The 18,823-nt window shown below is 39.3% G+C and overlaps 1 protein-coding gene across 1 annotated transcript; it reads right to left on the bottom strand.

The window, feature by feature from the left end:
- Positions 1-5,642: 5,642 nt before the first annotated feature.
- LOC141805467 (keratin, type I cytoskeletal 18) lies at positions 5,643-17,902 on the bottom strand. The gene is made up of 10 exons (XM_074690551.1): positions 17,831-17,902; positions 15,908-16,180; positions 15,678-15,803; positions 15,014-15,096; positions 13,491-13,647; positions 12,111-12,275; positions 9,414-9,539; positions 8,474-8,691; positions 6,468-6,496; positions 5,643-6,258 (listed from the first exon to the last, which is right to left on the bottom strand). The coding sequence occupies exons 1-10, from the start codon at positions 17,894-17,896 to the stop codon at positions 6,143-6,145; spliced, it is 1,359 nt and encodes a 452-aa protein (XP_074546652.1). The 5' UTR covers positions 17,897-17,902; the 3' UTR covers positions 5,643-6,142.
- Between the last annotated feature and the right edge of the window lie 921 nt (positions 17,903-18,823).

Genomic DNA, 18,823 nt, shown 5'->3' with positions numbered 1-18,823 from the left:
TAGAACTTTATTGTCATTGTAACAAGTACAACGAAATTGAAGTCACAGCAGCAATCAAGAAAACAAAAGTAATAAAGTGTTTAGAAAGTGCAAAAAGCTCCATAAAAAGTAGATGATGACAGCTTGTCCATCATTGTCCAGTTCAGCCAGTCTCCACCTCCACAGGGTCCAGGACTGAGCTTCTTCAGCAGTCTGTTCAGTCTCTGTCTCCTGGATCCTGTCTGCTCACAGCAGGTGAAGCTCTTCCAATGTGGTGTTGGTGTCTGATGTTAGCTCTGTTAGCCATGTCTGTGAATAGCATGATGCTACTCTGCTTTCTGGTATCCCCTCTGTTCCTGGATTAGCACAGCTAGCTCGTCCATCATATTGGAGATAGATCTTACGTTCCCAATAACGATGGATGGAAGGACAGGTCCATGTCGTCACTTCTTAGCTCACATCTGGGAACCAGCACATTGTCCTCTCCTCCTTCTTTTCACCTTGTGAGGAAACATCTGGCCAAGCACCAGTTAGCATTGACATGCTACAGGCTGCCAACAGCTGAGTTCACATGTAAACAATGCGGTCATGGTTACATGTAGGATCTCCAGACAAACACAGGAGAAAAAGTAGTACAAATAAAAATATCACTGAAGACACAAAAAATTTGGTGTCCATGACAAACACATGAGCCATACAAAGTAATGATCCACTCCATATACAAAGATTACAAATAAGAGACAAAAAAATTACAAGAAACTGACAAAGAAGAGAGAGCTGCTGCAGTAGGCAGCCATAGCCAACAGGGCGGTGCCTAGCAAGCTCATGAGTTATCTATTCCATATTCTGTTATCGGACTTAAATACGTTGTTTTTTTTTTTTTTTTTTTTTTTTTGTTTACTGAAGTGAATGTAATGTTGTGATTTCACAAAGAGAAGATGTGGGCAGTGGCTAATCAGTCAAAGTTAAAAAATAATGAAGTATCATGGTCTGAGAGGCAGAAATGTAATGTCCACATATGTAGACGCTGGGTCTTAAGAGGTCAAAGTCTCACAGTGATGTATGCACAAAGGTAGACTAATGTTTTGTCAGCACTTTGGTCAACTTTGGATGTTTTTAATGTGCTCTATAAATAAAGTTTGAGTTGAGTTGAATTGAGTTTTTTTTTCTCTTCACTTTGTCTGGTTTTCAGTTTGTCCTATTTGTGTATTACCAGGGGGTCACTGGTCGTTGGCATCGCTATTCTATGGCTTGCAGGCTGAAAAGTTTGGCTACCCCTCTGCAGTAAGGTATCATCAGTATCTGCTAATCTCATACAAATTCACACAACGCTGACAAAAAGGATGGGAATTCAGGGTTCAGTGTCTCTTGCAAGTACATCTTGACTACAAGAGCTGGAATTGAACCCTCAACTCTGCTGATTATCCCTGCTTTTATCTCCTCATTAAAGGTGTTAAAAGTATGGCGTTGTCATCACTGACATAACAGCCCTGGTGGAAATCGAGTATAATATTCATCCATGTGTTTTAATCAGTGTGTACCGTGCTGGCTGTTGTTCATGATTCAAACCCCACTTCTTCAAAACCCAAACTTAACATGTGACCCCTTTAGGAGATTTAAAGCTCATTGTTTTTTTTACTACATTACACATTCCACTCCAGTGAAACAACTCTTTCTGGGGTGGTACAGAGGGCGTTCTCATTTCCCACAACACACACCTTCACACACGTTAGAGGCACCTGGTTAGGACTGAAGATGTGCCAGGTGATAAAACAGTGAACTCAGCTGATGTTTAATGACCATCATTATGACCACAGGGCACCAGAGTGAGACATTTCTGTCTGTCTTCTGTTTGTCCTAATATCTACCTGCATGAGCGCTTGCTGTCTTTGTTGACTACCTGCCTCAGTGTTTGGCTTCTCCTGACTCATCTGACCGACTGTCTCAGGTTTTATGACTTACAGGGGAATCTGTCAGGGGTCTTGACAAATCTATCTAACTGCTCTGTAAACAAGCTCTGCCTGGAGAGGAGGGACAGCGGGTTGCTCAGGAGGATGACCTGAGGCTGGAGTCAACAGGTTTTAGAGGTCATGTTCAACTTCTCCACACAGAAGGCGCTTTTTTCTGTCTTTTTGTTTTTGGCCTTGGTCGACCGTGAGTTTCTTTTTGCATCCAGTCTCATGGAGTCACTGAACTTTTAAAAAGGACAGAAAACATCCTCCTCATAAAAGCCTTCCAATTATTTCTTTCCACCTTTCAGGTACGGAGATTTCTAGAGTGTGATGACCCCATTCACACAAGTCTTGACCTTAAATTGAGGGTTGCTGGGGGCCACAGTGGGCCTGTTGTGTCATGACAAAGTGTGTTCAGCTCGTAGGTACTTATTAAGGGATCAATGGATAAAGAGCCACATTTTTCTCTTTGGAGTGGAAGAGGAAAGAAATCCTTAAATGTCTTTGTATTTGAGTGATGGTACCCACCTGGCTTATGTAACTCACTGATAAGCCTATGTTTAAAAATCTGTGTGCTCAGTCAATCAGTCTACAGGATTATTTGTCTCACATTTGAAAAGAAAGACTTGAATCTAAGTCCCATAAGGCAAAACTAACACACACAGTCTCTGTCACTTAACACTTTTATTCTTCTTCTCTGGCTTTTTATAGTGTGATCAACCCTAAACCTCCTGATATTAAACACCTGCAGTATATCCTGATGGATGAAACCATATCCACCAAACCACATGTTGGCTCTGCATGTCATAATACACTATGAAGGAAAAGTACAACATATAGAAATCCATACAAAGAAATCATTTTGTACACTGATGATACACAGGAAATCATTTCAAGGATTGCAGGTAAAAAAATATCTATGAAAACTAGCAGAACTTCAATGTTTAAGATAATTTATGTGGTTAGAAAAAAAGAGATGCAGTTAAATGATATATTGATGATTGACATATTATTTGATGTTATTAGCCATGCTAGCTGCAATTGCGTGAGTCTACCATTTAGGTCCATCTGCTTTTCTACAGATTTTCATCCTAAAAACATAATTATATGAGTCAGTATGATTATTTTTCACATGTTTTGGTTTGTGCTAACAGCCAAACTCTCGACCTTCTCAACATTACTGGCTAATAATTAATATCAATGTAATGAACTTATGAGGGGGAGGTAAGAAGGCTTGATGAAAATATTGCACAGTTCTTCACCGCTAGCAGACCATGTCCAATTTTGTCAGAGGAGTACCAGGTAAACATAAAACCAACAATGATTTTACAATACATAACTTAACTTCTAAAACAGAGATGAGAAAAGAGTCGTATCTTAGCCAATAGTGGGCCACCCCATGTTAACATTTTTGAAGTTGCATGTTGTATTGTCACTTTGAATTGCTCCCTCTGTAAAGGTAGCTTGTTGTCACAAAATAAATTAGCAAACTCAATATGTTTAATGCCTTCTGTCAAATATTCTAAAGATTTTGTCCACAAATGATGGAGCTAATAGTGTGTTAAAGTTGCTATCAAGATATGTTTATGTATTTATAACGTATGGTGAGGCAAAGTAGGGCTTGTAAACACTTTTATTGACTGTCAAACGCATTAATGCTAGCTCAAAAACACTGCACTTCACACAATGTTCTTGTTTGGTTTTAGCTAGAATTAACAAAACCTAAATCTAGTAGCATCTTTCTGTTGGAAAACACAGTTGTTGTTTCATATCTATTACCAATATGTAGCGGGTTGTTATGAGCTAACGGGCAATAAACAAATAAACTTTCACTATTTTCCCACTGTGAACTTGAACTACCCTAAATATACAAAAAGTTGAAGGTGACATACACTGCAAAAAGGAATATCTCAATATAAAAAAAACACATTTGTTATTATTAATTAGTTATTAATTAGTGGATATATTTGTTTTCAAGTGTTACATCAAGAAGGAAATGCCAAGTCTGAAATGAAAATTCTCAGAAACAAAAATTTTACTACAATAATTGTGAAATACACCACATAGAAGCAATGGATGCTCCAAAGCAGTAGCAGTGAATGCAGGCCCATTGTCCAATCAAACAAAGGTGAACCTTGGTTTGGCTTCCTCTCACTTTGGGTCGCTTTTCTATTTTACTTTGTATATTACTTTGTATGGTTCATTTGTTGGTCATGGACACCAAACTTTTTGTGTCTTCAGTGATATTTTTACTACTTTTTCTCCTGTTTGTCTGGAGATCCTACATGTAACCATGGCTGCATTGTTTACATGTGAAATTAGCTGTTAGCAGCCTTTAGCATGTCAATGCTAACTGGTGCAAGATCTGATGTCTTCCCACAAGGTGAGGAGAAGGAGGTGAGGACGACGTGCTGGTTCTCAGGTGTGAGCTAAGAAGTGACGACATGGACCTGTCCTTCCATCCATGGTTATTGGGAACGTAAAATCTATCTCCAATAAGATGGACAAGCTATCCATGCTAACCCAGCAACAGAGGGAATACTAAAGGGCAGAGTAGCATCATGCTATTCACAGACATGGCTAACAGAGCTAACATCAGACACCAACACCACACTGGAAGAGCTTCACCTGCTGTGAGCAGACAGGATCCAGGAGACAGAGACTGAACAGACTGCTGAAGAGGCTCAGTCCTGGACCCTGTGGAGGTGGAGGCTGGCTGAAATGGACAATGATGGACAAGATGTCATCATCTATTTTCTTATGGACCTTTTTGCACTTTCTATACACTTTCTTACTTTTGTTTTCTTGATTGTTGCTGTGACTTCAATTTTGTTGGGCTTGTTACAATGACAATAAAGTTCCATTCTATTCTATTTTATTCTATGTGGGAAAATCTCAAGAGCTGTGCACCTGACTTCCTGCTGGGAAATGAGTATCAGCAAGGAGCAACATCCACTTTAGAAAAAAGAAGCCTAAAAGTCTGCTAAAAGTAGCTGTTCATCGAGGATCCGCTTGAGGCTGGCTGCTGAAAGACTGGAAGTCACGTACACACCCAGCCATAAAAACTGACTTTTACAGCTTTAAAAACGTATTTACAGCCTGGTTGGCTGGGTCCAAAACACTAGCTTCATTAGTGGCGCACACTGTACGACAGATTAATTTTATTTCTAACTCTACACTTTAGAAGATATTAGGATCATTTTATTGTCCAATCAAAGACACAGTCAGGTTTCGTGACTGACAGTACCCTATAGCTGTTAGAAAGGAGTTTTAAAGCCTGTGTCATATCCAATGGCTTCATTTCACTGTACCAGAAAGAGACATCACATCCATGTTTTATACAGTTTATGGTGATATGGTATCCTACAAAGATAATATGAACCAACTCAGCTTATTTCAAAGGTTTCTTCCTTATTTTCAACTAGATTTCAAGGTCCATTGACTCACCGAGAGAAAAAAAAACAACTCATGCTTAAACCATTTCCCTGAAGAATGAGTACATGCTTTTCATTCCTTAGACCTCCCTAGTGTATAATATGCATGATTTTTTGCATACTTGTGTTCTTATATTATCATCCACATGCAGACATTGCAAACTGCTTGCACTGAGCTCAAAGATCCTTCATGTGGAGAACCTAACAGCCACTGATATTACAGGGTCAAGTAAAAAAAATGGTTGAATAATGCATTGAAAGACATTTGCATGGCGTATGGATAACATAAACTTTATTCAGAATAAAAACACAAAAAAACAGCAAAAACAATGCAGTGATATTCTTGTAAAATGAGTCACAGCGTCTATTAGATTTGCTAAAGTACACTTTCTCATGCTAAGAAATAAATATCCCCTTTAGCAACAAAGCATTTTATCAGTGAAGTAACAAGAAGAAGGTTAGTCAGCTGATATCACACAAACCCACAGAAACACACACAACTATTCAAAATGAGTATAAGAATGTAAAACAAGCATTCAGTGGGGCTGAGCACACCCCAGTCAACTGAAGGAAAACATTTATCTAAAAACACAAAGTAATAAAAGCCAAATAATAACCCCAGAATACCCTGGTCAGGGATACATGACCCTCCATCGTTCCTGAAATATACTCAGACACTAATCTTCTTTGTTTCCTCCCTCCCTCTCTACAAACCCTGTTATCATCAGCTTCTCTGTTCAATCATATTTTCGTGTCTTTACATTCTCCTTTGTTTACTTATTTCTTGGTCTCCTCGATCTGCTCTACCTCGCTGGATTCGTCCACCACTTTGCCGTTGACCATCGTCTGAGTCACCACCTTCACAATCTTCCTGGTGCGAACATCAGGCTCCTCTGCACAGAGAGAAATAATACAATGGGATTAAACTGACTGGGATTTTTAGGTTGAATTATTCTGCAAAAGGTTTTTAGCAAACTCATCTTCTTTCCTTTGTTATTAAAGATTCAATCCCCCTCTCCTGACCTCTGGTTTTCCCTCAGGCTGTGATAAAACTCTACACATGAATTGTTGACCTGTTAAATATTTAAAGCCAAGTACTTACTTTTTGGAGGAGGAGGAACTTCCTTGACCCTGAGGGGAAAGAGTAAACATGTCAGCATTGGATTTGTTTAGTCATGAAAACAACTTGACCACATTCACTGTATGGCTCGACATTCTGGAGGATATCTTTATTCTCTATCTTACTGAGCGGATTAACACAAAGCAGGGGCAAACTGGTCTGTGGAGACTATCAGCACCCACAAAGCTCAACCTTTAGTTTTATATGCAAAACAAAAGCTGGGTTGTTCCAACGGTGTTGGTCTTTAAGCTTAACTGTTGTAAGAAATGTCAGTGACAGAAAAAGTAAGCACAGAGTTTTAAGGTTGAACCAGCAATATGATCTGTTGACTGTGACATTTGTGCACAGTCAAGGATTCAGTTATGAAACCACAGAGTTCTTTTAAACAAGCTAGACTTCATTTTATCCCAACAAACTTCCTGTGACGGTGACTTCCATTGATCTGTAACAATGAGTGATGTGTTGTGCAGAAGATGAGTCTCTAAGAGCCGATGCTTTGCAGTGAATTGCTCCCATAAAATTTCCATCAAAATACCCAGGTGCTCATTCAGTGCTTGTGCTTAATTGGTTTTAACCACGTTCTCCCTGAGAACCAGTTTGGTTTTCTCTAAGCAAGGAGCCAAGTTGGAGCCACACCATTGCATCACCGTAAAACGTCAGTACATCACTGCATACGATGACAGACTTGGTGAGATGTTAGCGTTTGATAATGGAGATGTGTACTGTTAAGATAAGTTATTGTGTGCTTGAGAACTAGAAAGCTAAAATGAATGCATCACCAGTGATGGGTGGTTCAACAGTCAATGTCTGTCCTGTTTGTTTTTCTTCTTAAAGTTGTGGGATGTGTTGGGATGAAAGTTACATAGAGTAGGGCTGTTGTTTTCTTGGCATGGTTACAGCCAACAGTAACAGCTGTTGAGTGTTCGAAAAAAATCTATTAACATCAAACTTGGAAGTTTTGAATGGGAAACTCTGACAAACCAACAGACAACTGGATCGGTAGCTTTCCTTTTTAAAAATGTCTGTTTTCCACCGCCGATCTTTGGTCACGATAACCCTGGCCTCTGACCTAGTCAATAGCCACGTTTACATGGACCCAAATATTCCGCTTGCATTCGGTTTATTTGCTCAAACAGAAAGAATTTAACCTTTGTATACACCTCATTCTAAAAGAAAAGAGCCAATCCGAATGGACATTTAATCAGTTTCACAGGAGTGGAATATTCCTTTCCCCAAACCGATTGAGGTATCATGTATCCACTCAAACAGAAAGTTGTCTGGGTACGTTCTTTCAGCGTAAGACACAACTAGAGACGTTCCTCAATTTTAAAAATGGCGGCGAGCCGTCAGCACTGGACTGCTGCATAAAGTTTGTTTTTGATCCAAACTTTGAAAGAACTGAACATAATTTCAAGACTGGACGGACAAAAAACTTGCAGTACAGAGTATTACAATACCGTGATAAACAAACTGTCGTCCTCCAGCTTTGATAAATCAAGTGATGTTTACGTTTTTCTACGCATGCCCCACTGACTATTCTGTTTCATTATAGCGGCGCATGTAGACCAGAGGATGGAATATTCCTTTCCATGTACACTTTTGTTTTCAGAAAAGTCATTCTGAAAGACGAAAAACTCGTCATGTAAACGTGGCTAGTAGTTTGCTCTTGCCCAGCAAAGAGTTGGTGCACCAGGTTTTAGCTCCTGGAGCTGGAGCTTCATTGGTGGAAACACAAAGAACCTGTGCTAACCCAGGCACTAGCCTGGAACTAGCACGTCCACCAGCTCTGTTGCAAAGGGACAACATTCGCTCAGCTCTGTTCACCAGAACTGTGTTTTGATTGACAGCATGGCAGCCTATGAGGCTACAAATAAAACCAAACCAGGAGCTGTTCAATGGCTGAAAGATCCGGCTCTTCTTTGGAAGCCTTGCTAGAAGAACCGTCTCTTTGAAAAGAGCCGAACGTCCCATCACTAATCTCAACTCACGTTTCCTCCCCTTCCAGCAGACGCCTGTAGGTGGCGATCTCCATCTCCAGGCTCTGCTTGATGCGGAGCAGATGATCGTAGTCGGTTTTGTTGCGCTGCATGTCCAGCCTGAGCTGGGAGAGGTCGTCCTCCAGCTGGCTCAGGGTGCTCTGCAGACGCTCCATCTCAGTGGAGTATTTCACACTGGTCTCACCCAGGTTACCCTCCAGAGCTGCAATCTGAGGGGGAAACAGAAATCTGATATCACCATGATGAGCTTGAGTTATTCTCAAGAAATATCCAAAAATGATTCATAATTCTCTGATTTATCCATCATCACAGTGTCTGATTCTGAAACTCAAACCATTATCAACAACAGGAACTGATGAACTGATGAAGCCCTGGCATCCAAAACAAACATTCACCACTCAGACTGGATTACCCCTCTAACCACCGAAACTCACCCCCATACAATCTGACTGAATCCTGAACGTCCCTGCATGACTTAGCAGCGTGGGAGAACATGTTTACTGTCAACACGGGATTAAAACACAAAAACACAAATAAGATCTTTCCTGATGTGATACAGAAGCATGATTGTGCACACATAAAAAGCCGAAGCTGAACCTGTGTAAGGACTTTCTGTGCTGTCAGTCCATTAATCCCTGATAAATCCAGTATTTCTCTAACATAACACAGCTTTGTGAGAAGGAAATACCTGGACCTCATCTTAGAGTCCTGTTTGCAGAGCCCAGGATCCACTTCAGACCCTGTTTGCACATCTCCAAATGCAGAAATACCCCTTGCGTAATTATTTTAAGCCCAAACACAGCCGTGTCATGCTCTGACAGCTCTCAGTAAACCTGCTGGTGCCACAAATGATGTTTGTTTTATTTTCTTAACCATGAATCAGTGTGAATGAGATAGTTCGGCTGTGTTTTCAGGTGAAGCAGCAGCTCACCTGTTTGTGCAGACTCTCCAGCTCCACCTCCAGGGTCTGCAGGAAGCGCTGCCTCTCCACCAGCTCGCTCTGAGCTCCTCTCAGGGCCTCGTTGCTCTCCTTCACCTCATTCTGCACCGTCTCCAGCTGCGATGGGCATGAAACAGATAAAGAATAAGGGTTAAATACTTTTATAAAGTCTCAAAAGCTACTATTTCCCAGAGTGTAATCTATTATTCAACGCTTGAAGCCACTGTACGCCAATTAACATCAACACAGGAGCAGTTTGCAGTGGGAAGGTTCTAGACCCACAACTGAGAGGTTAGAAAAAACAAATGTAGTGGTGAAAGGGTGAAGAGACAAAAAATGTAATCAAGAGTTTATGTTTTATTTTTAGTACATATGGTCTATTCTACTAAATATGAGCTAGATTCACCTAACAAATCCATACAAATCTCCTTTTTTAAGATTTGAAATGACACAAACAATGCCTGAATTGCCTGTTAAGAGTAAATAAAACTGTAAGTGGGGTTGGAAATATTAACATGTTTAGTTTCTTGCATAAAATCAGTATTTAAGTTTCAAGAAACATGTTAATTTTTCTGACCACTTTAGTTAGTTATTGCTTATTTTTTTTACTCTTGCAAGCAAGTGAGATATCATTTTCATTCATTGATTCTTTTTCTGAACCGCTTATCTTGTTCAGGGTCCCGGGTGGCTGGAGCCTATCCCAGCTGTTCGCGTGAGGTGGGGTACACCCTGGACTGGTTGCCAGCCAATCACAGGGCTGACTCAGGCCATGTCCACACGTAGCCTTATACGGGTATTTGGGAAACTGCATATATTTTTATATGACCACACAAAACCGCAGCTTTGTGTCACTAAAAACGATGTTTTCGTAAAACTCCAGCCAAAGTGAAGATTTTGGAAAACTCCCGTTTCATGGTTTCGTGTAGACGCCGGTACACAGAGTTTTTGGTTCTGAAACATCACAGCTGAATGACGGGGGCTCATTCTGATTGGCTGGCATGGGTTTTACGTTAGGAAAACACTGTCCATTATGGGTTTGGCGTGCTTGGAGCGGCACTCACCGGCGGATTTACCCGCTGCGTGTGGACAAAAGTATGTTTTAAAACAAACGAGGGAGGGGATATTCATTTTTGAAAATAACCATGTGGGTATGGCCACAGACAGACAGACAACCATTCACTCACACACTCACACCTAGGGGCAATTTAGAGTGATCAATTAACCTGTTGAGCATGTTTTTGGACTGTGTGAGAAAGCCAGAGTACCCATGCATGCATGGGGAGAACATGTAAACTCCACACAGAAAGGCCCACTGGCCAAACTGGGAATTGAACCAGTGACCTTGCTGTGAGGCTGCAGCGCTAACTCTTGCGTCACCGTGCAGCCCTTGGCCTCATCTCTATCTTTTAAAACCGTAATGTAACACATGTTTCTAAGTTTCTGAAACAAATGTGGCTCAAATAAAGTTTAATCAGACAACTTTTTGTTCTGCTTTTCTTATGGTTGTAGCAACATTATTTTTCCGGACCCTCCGCCTGCTACAGACATGACATCCCATTGTGTAAATAAGACTAATAACATAAGGCTATTTAGTCTGTTGAATAAAAGAAAAAGGTAAAGACCTGATCTATGAGAGAGGAAACCTTAAAATACTTCTGCTGTGATCTGGCTCAATTTAGAGAACTTGACTTCCAGGGGAGCCAGATGCCACCCTTTATGCCATTGTCCACTGTGGTGTTGGATGCACTAGATATTGCACAATTACACCGTAATAAACAACAATCTATCTCATTTATCATAATTTTTCTCAAGTGTGATATGAGTTGCACTATGATATGGCAATATGCTGTTATAGACATCATCCTCCTTTGGTTTGTATTGAATTTAATCAAATAGCCTTTTTTCTCAAACTGTGTCTTGAAAAAAGGGGGTAGTCTCATATTCTGGGTCATCTTGTATTTGGATCAGTACAGTACACAAAAACACCTGCTTAGATTTCAGTATGAGCAGCTTTGTCACTGTTGTACTGATAACTTGTTGCTTGGTTCCAATGTTTAAAGTTCTCCAAGTTTTAGGACATTTAAGGGTGTCTAAAGCTCTTTTTTTTTTGGTAAATTTTAGTACGGTATATATATATATATATATATATATATATATATATATATATATATATATATATATATATATATATATATATATATATATAAATATAAATATATATATATATATATATATATATATATATATATATATATATATATATATATATATATATATATATATATAAATATATATATATATATATATATATATATATATATATATATATATATATATATATATATAGATATATAGATATATATATAGATAGATAGATAGATATTTGATTATATATAACCTTACTAAAATCTAACTTACTGTCAACTCAGAGAAACTTTGCCTTTGACAGGTTGATTTTAAAAGATATATTGAGCAGGATTTATATATATATATATATATATATATATATATATATATATATATATATATATATATATATATATATATATATATATATATATATACATTTTTTTTTTACATTTTTCAGGTAAATTCAGTTCATATTGGCTCATACTAGATCTGTCATATATATACCTGTCATACAATACTTCACATTCATGAATCATGGGGTCTGTTTTTGTCTCACACCTTCTTGCGGTACCACTGCTCTGCCTGTTCCTTATTGTTCTTGACGATGCCCTCATACTGGGAGCGCAGACCAGACAGGATGGTGCCCAGCTCTGGTCCACTGGCAGAGTCCACCTCCACATTCACCTCGTCCTGAGCAATACGAGACCTCATCTGCTCCATTTCCTGCAGGGGGGGAGAAGAAATACCAAATACTTCAACATTTACTGTGAGCGACATGTTGCCTTCAAATCTGAGTCTGAACTGTACCAGAGTTGGTGCATATATGTTAAATAAATAGTATAAGTTTTGACTTCTGTGCAACTGTTCAGAGAATCCTACACCACCACAGGTCAGCAGAGGTGAGGCCACCTTCATAATTTAGATGTTCTCCATCAATAGTTGATGCAGCAGAGCTCGTCTTACCCACACACCGTGCCTTCACTCCTGCTCTCCATTCATGTGTGCACGCTGGATCTCTTTCACTCTCTCTTACTGAGGCACACTTTAGTTTAATGTGCTGTGGTCTGGTTTTAATGCTTCTCTACACTTCGCTCCAGCTTGTGTTGGACGGTTTGGTTAAACCATGTCACTGGGGGAGGGATGCATGGGAGACATCTGACCTGTTTTCCAGCTAACCCCCAGAGATGCTGCTTCTCTGTTTTTGTGTGAGAAAAGTCGACATTGTCAACATAAAGAGCTGACATAGAGTTTGTAGATGGAGGTAGATAAGGAGACATTCAGAGCCCACGATGAACTAGTTCACCAAGCACAGCCCTCCCCCACTGAAGTCAAAGAGGACTAACAAATCCTTAATTATCTAGTCTCATTCATTGAAATTCTCTCTTAAACTCTAAAACAGATTATTATGTGTTGGTCAAATTGGGCCTGTGAGCCAAACCAGGTCTGGTTCAAACTCTTATTGGACTCTTCATTTCTTAATAATTTGATCTGATTTGATGCCTCTTCGATAAGCAGGACAACAATACCTGCTTTACTTCGAGGGTAAGTTTATCTTACTTCCTCCTTCACGCTCCTCTGATCAGCTGATCAGACAGAAAGACACCATTGGGAAACCAGATCTACCTGCTCCTTTTGTCCGTAGTAACCATAGGACCACCTCCCTCCCTCTAACCCCTCCCTTCATGTCCTGTACTCCCCCCTCAGGCTGTTAAAAGCACCTCTTAAGTCCAGCAAATGAGGTCAGTGTGATATCAAACAGCTTGTTGTTTGTGAGGCCAGGTCGCAGAGCCAAAAATGAAAACGAGATGAGGAAAATGTGGACTAATGGAGCAGCCAGAGTACACACAATAACACGGAGTGTTAAAAGAGCTGCGTGCTGTCTTAATGTGAACAAAGAGAGAAAAAAAGAGGACAGGTGGTTCAGGTGAACAGGAATACCTCCTCATGGTTTTTCTTCAGGAAGTACAGTTCTTCTTTCAGGCTGTCCAGGTCTCCTCTCAGAGAGGCAATGATCTGCTCGTGGTCGGTTTTCGCCTTTTTCAGAGCGACACAGTCTCTCTCCACGGACTGACACATCACCATCTCAGTCTCCCATCTACAGAAGTCCAGTAAACAGCAGAAAACTCAACACTTGATGTGCGTTAATCTACTCTTTGAAATCAAGAAACAAAACTTCAGTTCCATGTTTAATATGGTCACCATCAGGGGCGTGTCTAGAGTTTTCCTTTTGGGGGGCAAAGGTAGGGGCCCAGAGTGTAGAAGGTGGCAGACTGAAATTAAACTTTTCTTTACCTGTCATACATAGATCTTATTAAAAACAGTTTTTGTGAAATTGTCCAACAATTTGGTCTTTCTCTTAAAGTCCATGAGGTTCAGGTTTTAAAACTTCAGGTGAACAAAGTGGTTGATAGCTCTGCTGTGGGTGGCCAAGCAGATTCCAGGTGATCCTGGCGCCAGCTCCAGCCACCCCAGTAACCACACCCCAGTTCACCATGCACCTGGTGTTATAAGTGGGTTATGGGTGGGTCCAACATTCTTAGGCTTACCCACCTTCCAACAGGCCCACCCAACACTTTTCTTAGATTTTTTCTTTATTAATCAATTTATATTCTTTTTCTTTTTTTCTTTTCTTTTTTTTAATCTGTTTAAACGGGATATTGTAAAATTTTGTAACTTTAGGCTCGATTCATTATTGTCAGATGCTCTGTCTTTAGAAAATGAGCTGAATATGGGAATCTTTTTGTCTGTTAGAAAAAAAAAAAACTTAAATGGTGTTGTGAAAAATTCAACCTTATGTTATACTGGTAGGACTGATTTTGGGGAAGGCTGTAGATTTTTGTCTTTTATTCAACTGAGGTTAATGTTGCTGCTTTTACAGCCCATAACAAATGAAAAGTTGAGGCAGCAGCCCGCTGGTGCTTTACAGTGTAACTCTTTGGCTAATACCATGAAGAGCATTTACAGGTAAGTACAATTGATGCACCAAAATGTTATAAAATCAAATATAAAAAGAGCAAGCAGCACCAAAATTCTCTTTGAAACGGTAGTTTTTCTACAGTTATATGGAAAAAGTAATCTAACTTTTGTAATTTAAGGCCCACCTCAAACTGAAATCCTGGCACCACCCCTGCTATGCACCAGCACATCACTAGCCTCATATCATTATCGTCTAAGTTAAATTTCAAGGTTTTCAGAAAAGATGGAAAAAATACATTTTTTTAACTTATACTAATGTTTTTTTTCTTACATTTTTTGTATTATTATTGGGAACTTATTTTTATTTTATTCAAATTTCTTTGACTTAAGCAAGTATGCTTTGAGGCTAATGATATATGCTTAATATATTTATAAGTTGATGAGCCATGGATCTGGGTAAATTCATCACAACTAATGTAAAACATGGTTTAAAGCTTTAACATCAAACTTCACTGAAACATCTTGAGTGTGACCATGTGACTCACTTGATTCTGAAGTCATCAGCGGCCAGTTTAGCGTTATCGATCTCCAACATGAGACGGGCATTTTCCAGCGTCTTCTTCCTCACCTGAGCAAAGATTAAAGCAAGATTAAAGTCTTCACACTGCATCCTCTACATTTGACACCTGATGTTTCCCATGAGCACCATCACCCACTGTCGTTAAGATGTGACTCATACCAAAGGGTGCATTTGTTTTGGAGAGCAAATTTTTTTTTAACTCTATTTTAACCCTAATTTTTCCAAGGTAATATGTCTATAGTAAGGTAGCGCTATTGTTTGAAATATGACAACAAGCAAACCTTGTAAACTCAGTTTGTAGTTTGTTGGAGTATAAACAGGAAAATATATCAAAGAGAGGCTTAGCACCATCACTTACTAATCCTCAGTTTGCCTTAAATAAAATAACAGTAAAGAGCTTTGAAACAGATGTTGCAAATGATTACTAAAGTCACAGACACATTCCAGCTTCATTAAACTGTAACTGTTTCTTTAAAATAATCATTAACTCCAGGTTTGGGTTGAGTTGACTCAAAGATGAAGTGCAGGCTGCTCAGATGCTTCGATTCAAACATGTTCATCATTATTTGTCTATGTAAAACTCCCACAGCCACTACCACTGTGTGCTTCTCTGTTTAACAGCCATCTACCTCTTGCTCCACAGCGTGGGCTTGTGCCATCATGGAGTCGAGGTCATGACCTTTAGGGATGCGGTCAATCATCAGCTGCTTGATCTTCATCTCCAGGTCTGCATTGGAGCGCTCCAGAGAACGAACCTGGTGAAATAGAAACAAAAACATGTTTAAGTTGTTAATCATTTAATTTCCTCCTCCATCTGACTGCTGACCAGGAAGTCAACATCATTTTGAGCGTGTCACACCTTGTCCAGGTAGTTGGCCAGGCGGTTGTTGAGACTCTGCATGGCCTCCTTGTCGTTGGTGCTGTTGCCGTGAAGTCCGTTGAGCTGCAGGCTGCTCGGCCCGTTGAGGTCGTGGCTGATGGAGGTCGAGCGGCTCAGCTGGCTGGCTGCTGCGAAGGAGACGGAAGCCCTGGAGCGAGAGCGGCCCGTGTCCATCAGAGAGCGGCTGGAGAAGGACGGCTGACGGCTCATGGAGAAACTCCTCACTGACATGCTGGAGGCCATGGTGGGAGGCTGGGAAGAGGAACAGAGATGCGGAGGTGATGAGAACACCAGGAGTGATTTTAATCATGCTTTGGTACAATTTATGAGGCTCTTGAGTCCATGACTAATTCTCCTGTAGGTTTATATCAGATCTTAGCATTTCTTTCATTTATCATAATGTATAATGTTGGATTGATTATTGCAACAAAGAGGAGGAACTTTGGGAAAATAGACAAGGTTGTGGTGCAGAGCAAGAATAATCCCTCTCGATGCATCTATCTCAGCTTCTTAAGATTCATTGTCATGAAAAAGGGAAAACGGATTTCCAAACAGCACTCCTCATAAGGAAAATGCATCACTTCTCTAAAGCCGGACCTCTGCAGTCATTTAGAGCTAATGTAACATGAGCTCTGGCTGTGAAAAGCTCTTTCAAGCACTTGAGCAAATGCCTTTTCGTCTGAGCGCTGAACCAGACTCAAGCCCCAAGTAGGGGCCTCATATTTTAAAACGAATAAACGCCCCCAGAAAACGGGACGAGGAGTCATTAAAAGAGCACAGGAAACCATCATGAGAGGGCTTTTTCTTAAGGTCAGAGTCACTTCAGTCTGTCCATCTGAGCTCCGCTCATGCTCAGATGATATTAAAGTTGATGTAGATTCAAAATGTAAATGAGAGACAGCTTGAGTCTGGGTTAAAGAAGCACCTCTGAGGGAACAGGGAGAACACTCTTGAGTTTTTTTAAACTTTGGTAATAAGACAGATTCAGATTCAAGTGGAGCGTCAGAGCAAATTCATGGCACTGAGGGAAAAAGGAAATGAAAGTGGATTTAAAAAATAAAAGCCTTTAGTCATGTATTAAAATCATATCCAGCTCAATGCAAAGAAAATCTGAGTGATGTTTGAATATGACCACTATTGTCTTTCTGGTCTCATAACCTTGTGTGTCATATTAACAGGGCATCTTTGTCCTTTGTGTGTGTGTGTGTGTGTGTGTTCTTGTTCCCTTCGCGCATGCCTGCTTTTGTGTGTTAGCAGTCAAGGGAACCTCTCTATCTCTGTGTCACCTGATCCTCGCAACACCGTTCCCACAACTCTACAAAGGAGCGAGCAGGGGACAGACAGCTCCTTGTTCAGATGAAAGATAGAGCTTTGGGGAAATGATCGGGGAAAATATTCCGAGCGAATTCCAGGGACACAAGGAGAGACTTTGTTCAGCAGGAAATGGGTTGTCATTAGATTTCATTTTTTATCATCTCTTCACTTGCAGACAAATGCTCCAGATGACAGCTTTGAATGAAAGTTAGTAATGAAACGAGAGCAATTAGCTTGAAGAAAGTGGAAAATTTCTTTATAACTTTGAATATTACTTCAATAATTTAACGACCACAAAACCAGAATTTAACAAAAGTACAATCACCCTAAAATGTCCCCTGTGTCTTTTAATTTATTTTATCTTATTTATCATTTTAATTCATGTTTTTATTTTTTATTTTTTTTTATGTTTAATTTATTTTATGGTTTTTACTTTTGTACAGCATTTTGGAGATGTTTGTCTGTTTTTAAAATGTGCTATATAAATAAAGTGGATTTGGATTTGGATTTGGAAAATATATTGATATGCAAAGTTGCTTGATAGCATGAAGATACTGAATCAGAAATTTTAAAAAAAAATCTACTTACCAGCTTTATCTTCAGGAGGATGAGCAGTAGAGTCCAGAGGAGTACAGGAGGCTGTGTGCTTCTCATGCCACAGGTGTCTTTATATACAGGTATGCAGGAAGTGGGTGGAGTCAGCTCAGACCAGGAGGTGTATTCGCTTCACCTGGAGATTTGGAAGCAAGGTGTCAGGTCTTGAAATGAAACTGTTGAAACCTAAGTGACTCCATGGTTACATCCATACACATCCCAATTTTTTTTTTTTTTTTTTTGGTAAGGATATGCAATTAAGAAATTCCATTGAAATTCAGCACTATTTAAAATCTATAGCCAGCAAATATCTATAAAGAGCCAAACATCCCACATGCGAGATAAATAAATAAATAAATAAAATAAAGATATTAATAACTAAATAACTAAATAACTTAATAAATAAAATAAAATAAAAATATAAATTGATTAATCTAAAAAACATGCACACAATTTTTTTAACAGTCAGCACAGAGAAACTTTTCCTTTAACAGGTGAATTTCTATTGTTTTTGTATTTACAAAACCATACAAACAAGAAAAGACGTGTTTGGAATGTAGTTTAAAAAGAAGATTAAAAAAAAAATCAAATCGTAATACCTGACACAAAATGTACCATTTGGGTCCGGTATCACAATTTGGGTTATAAAACATTTTTTAACTTACATATTAGACCCAGCACTTGTTAAATTATCAACCAGTTTGGCTTTAATACAATATTTTATGACATTTCTACCAAGACTGAAACCTCAAAGTGGAACAAAATTTCCAAAACTGTGAGTTGGGAAGTTTTTTAACAGTAGAACAACACAACAATCTGTCAGCCCAACATTGCCAAAAACTGACATCTAAACAAGTTTTTTTTTTTCTTCTTAATTTTAGAAAAAACTGTCTTATTAGATTAAATGTGCAACATATACGTCCAGAGAAATGTCACAAAAATGGTGCTTGAATTGCTAGCAAAGGGTAAACAAGAAACATGCTTGTC

Source organism: Halichoeres trimaculatus, unplaced genomic scaffold (genome assembly GCF_033239565.1).
Source record: "Halichoeres trimaculatus isolate MK-OKI-2021-1 unplaced genomic scaffold, fHalTri1.1 fHalTri1_scaffold_16, whole genome shotgun sequence".
NCBI classification, from domain to species: domain Eukaryota; kingdom Metazoa; phylum Chordata; class Actinopteri; order Labriformes; family Labridae; genus Halichoeres; species Halichoeres trimaculatus.
Note: the sequence above shows the minus strand (reverse complement) of the source record. Positions and strands in the feature narration are given on the sequence as shown.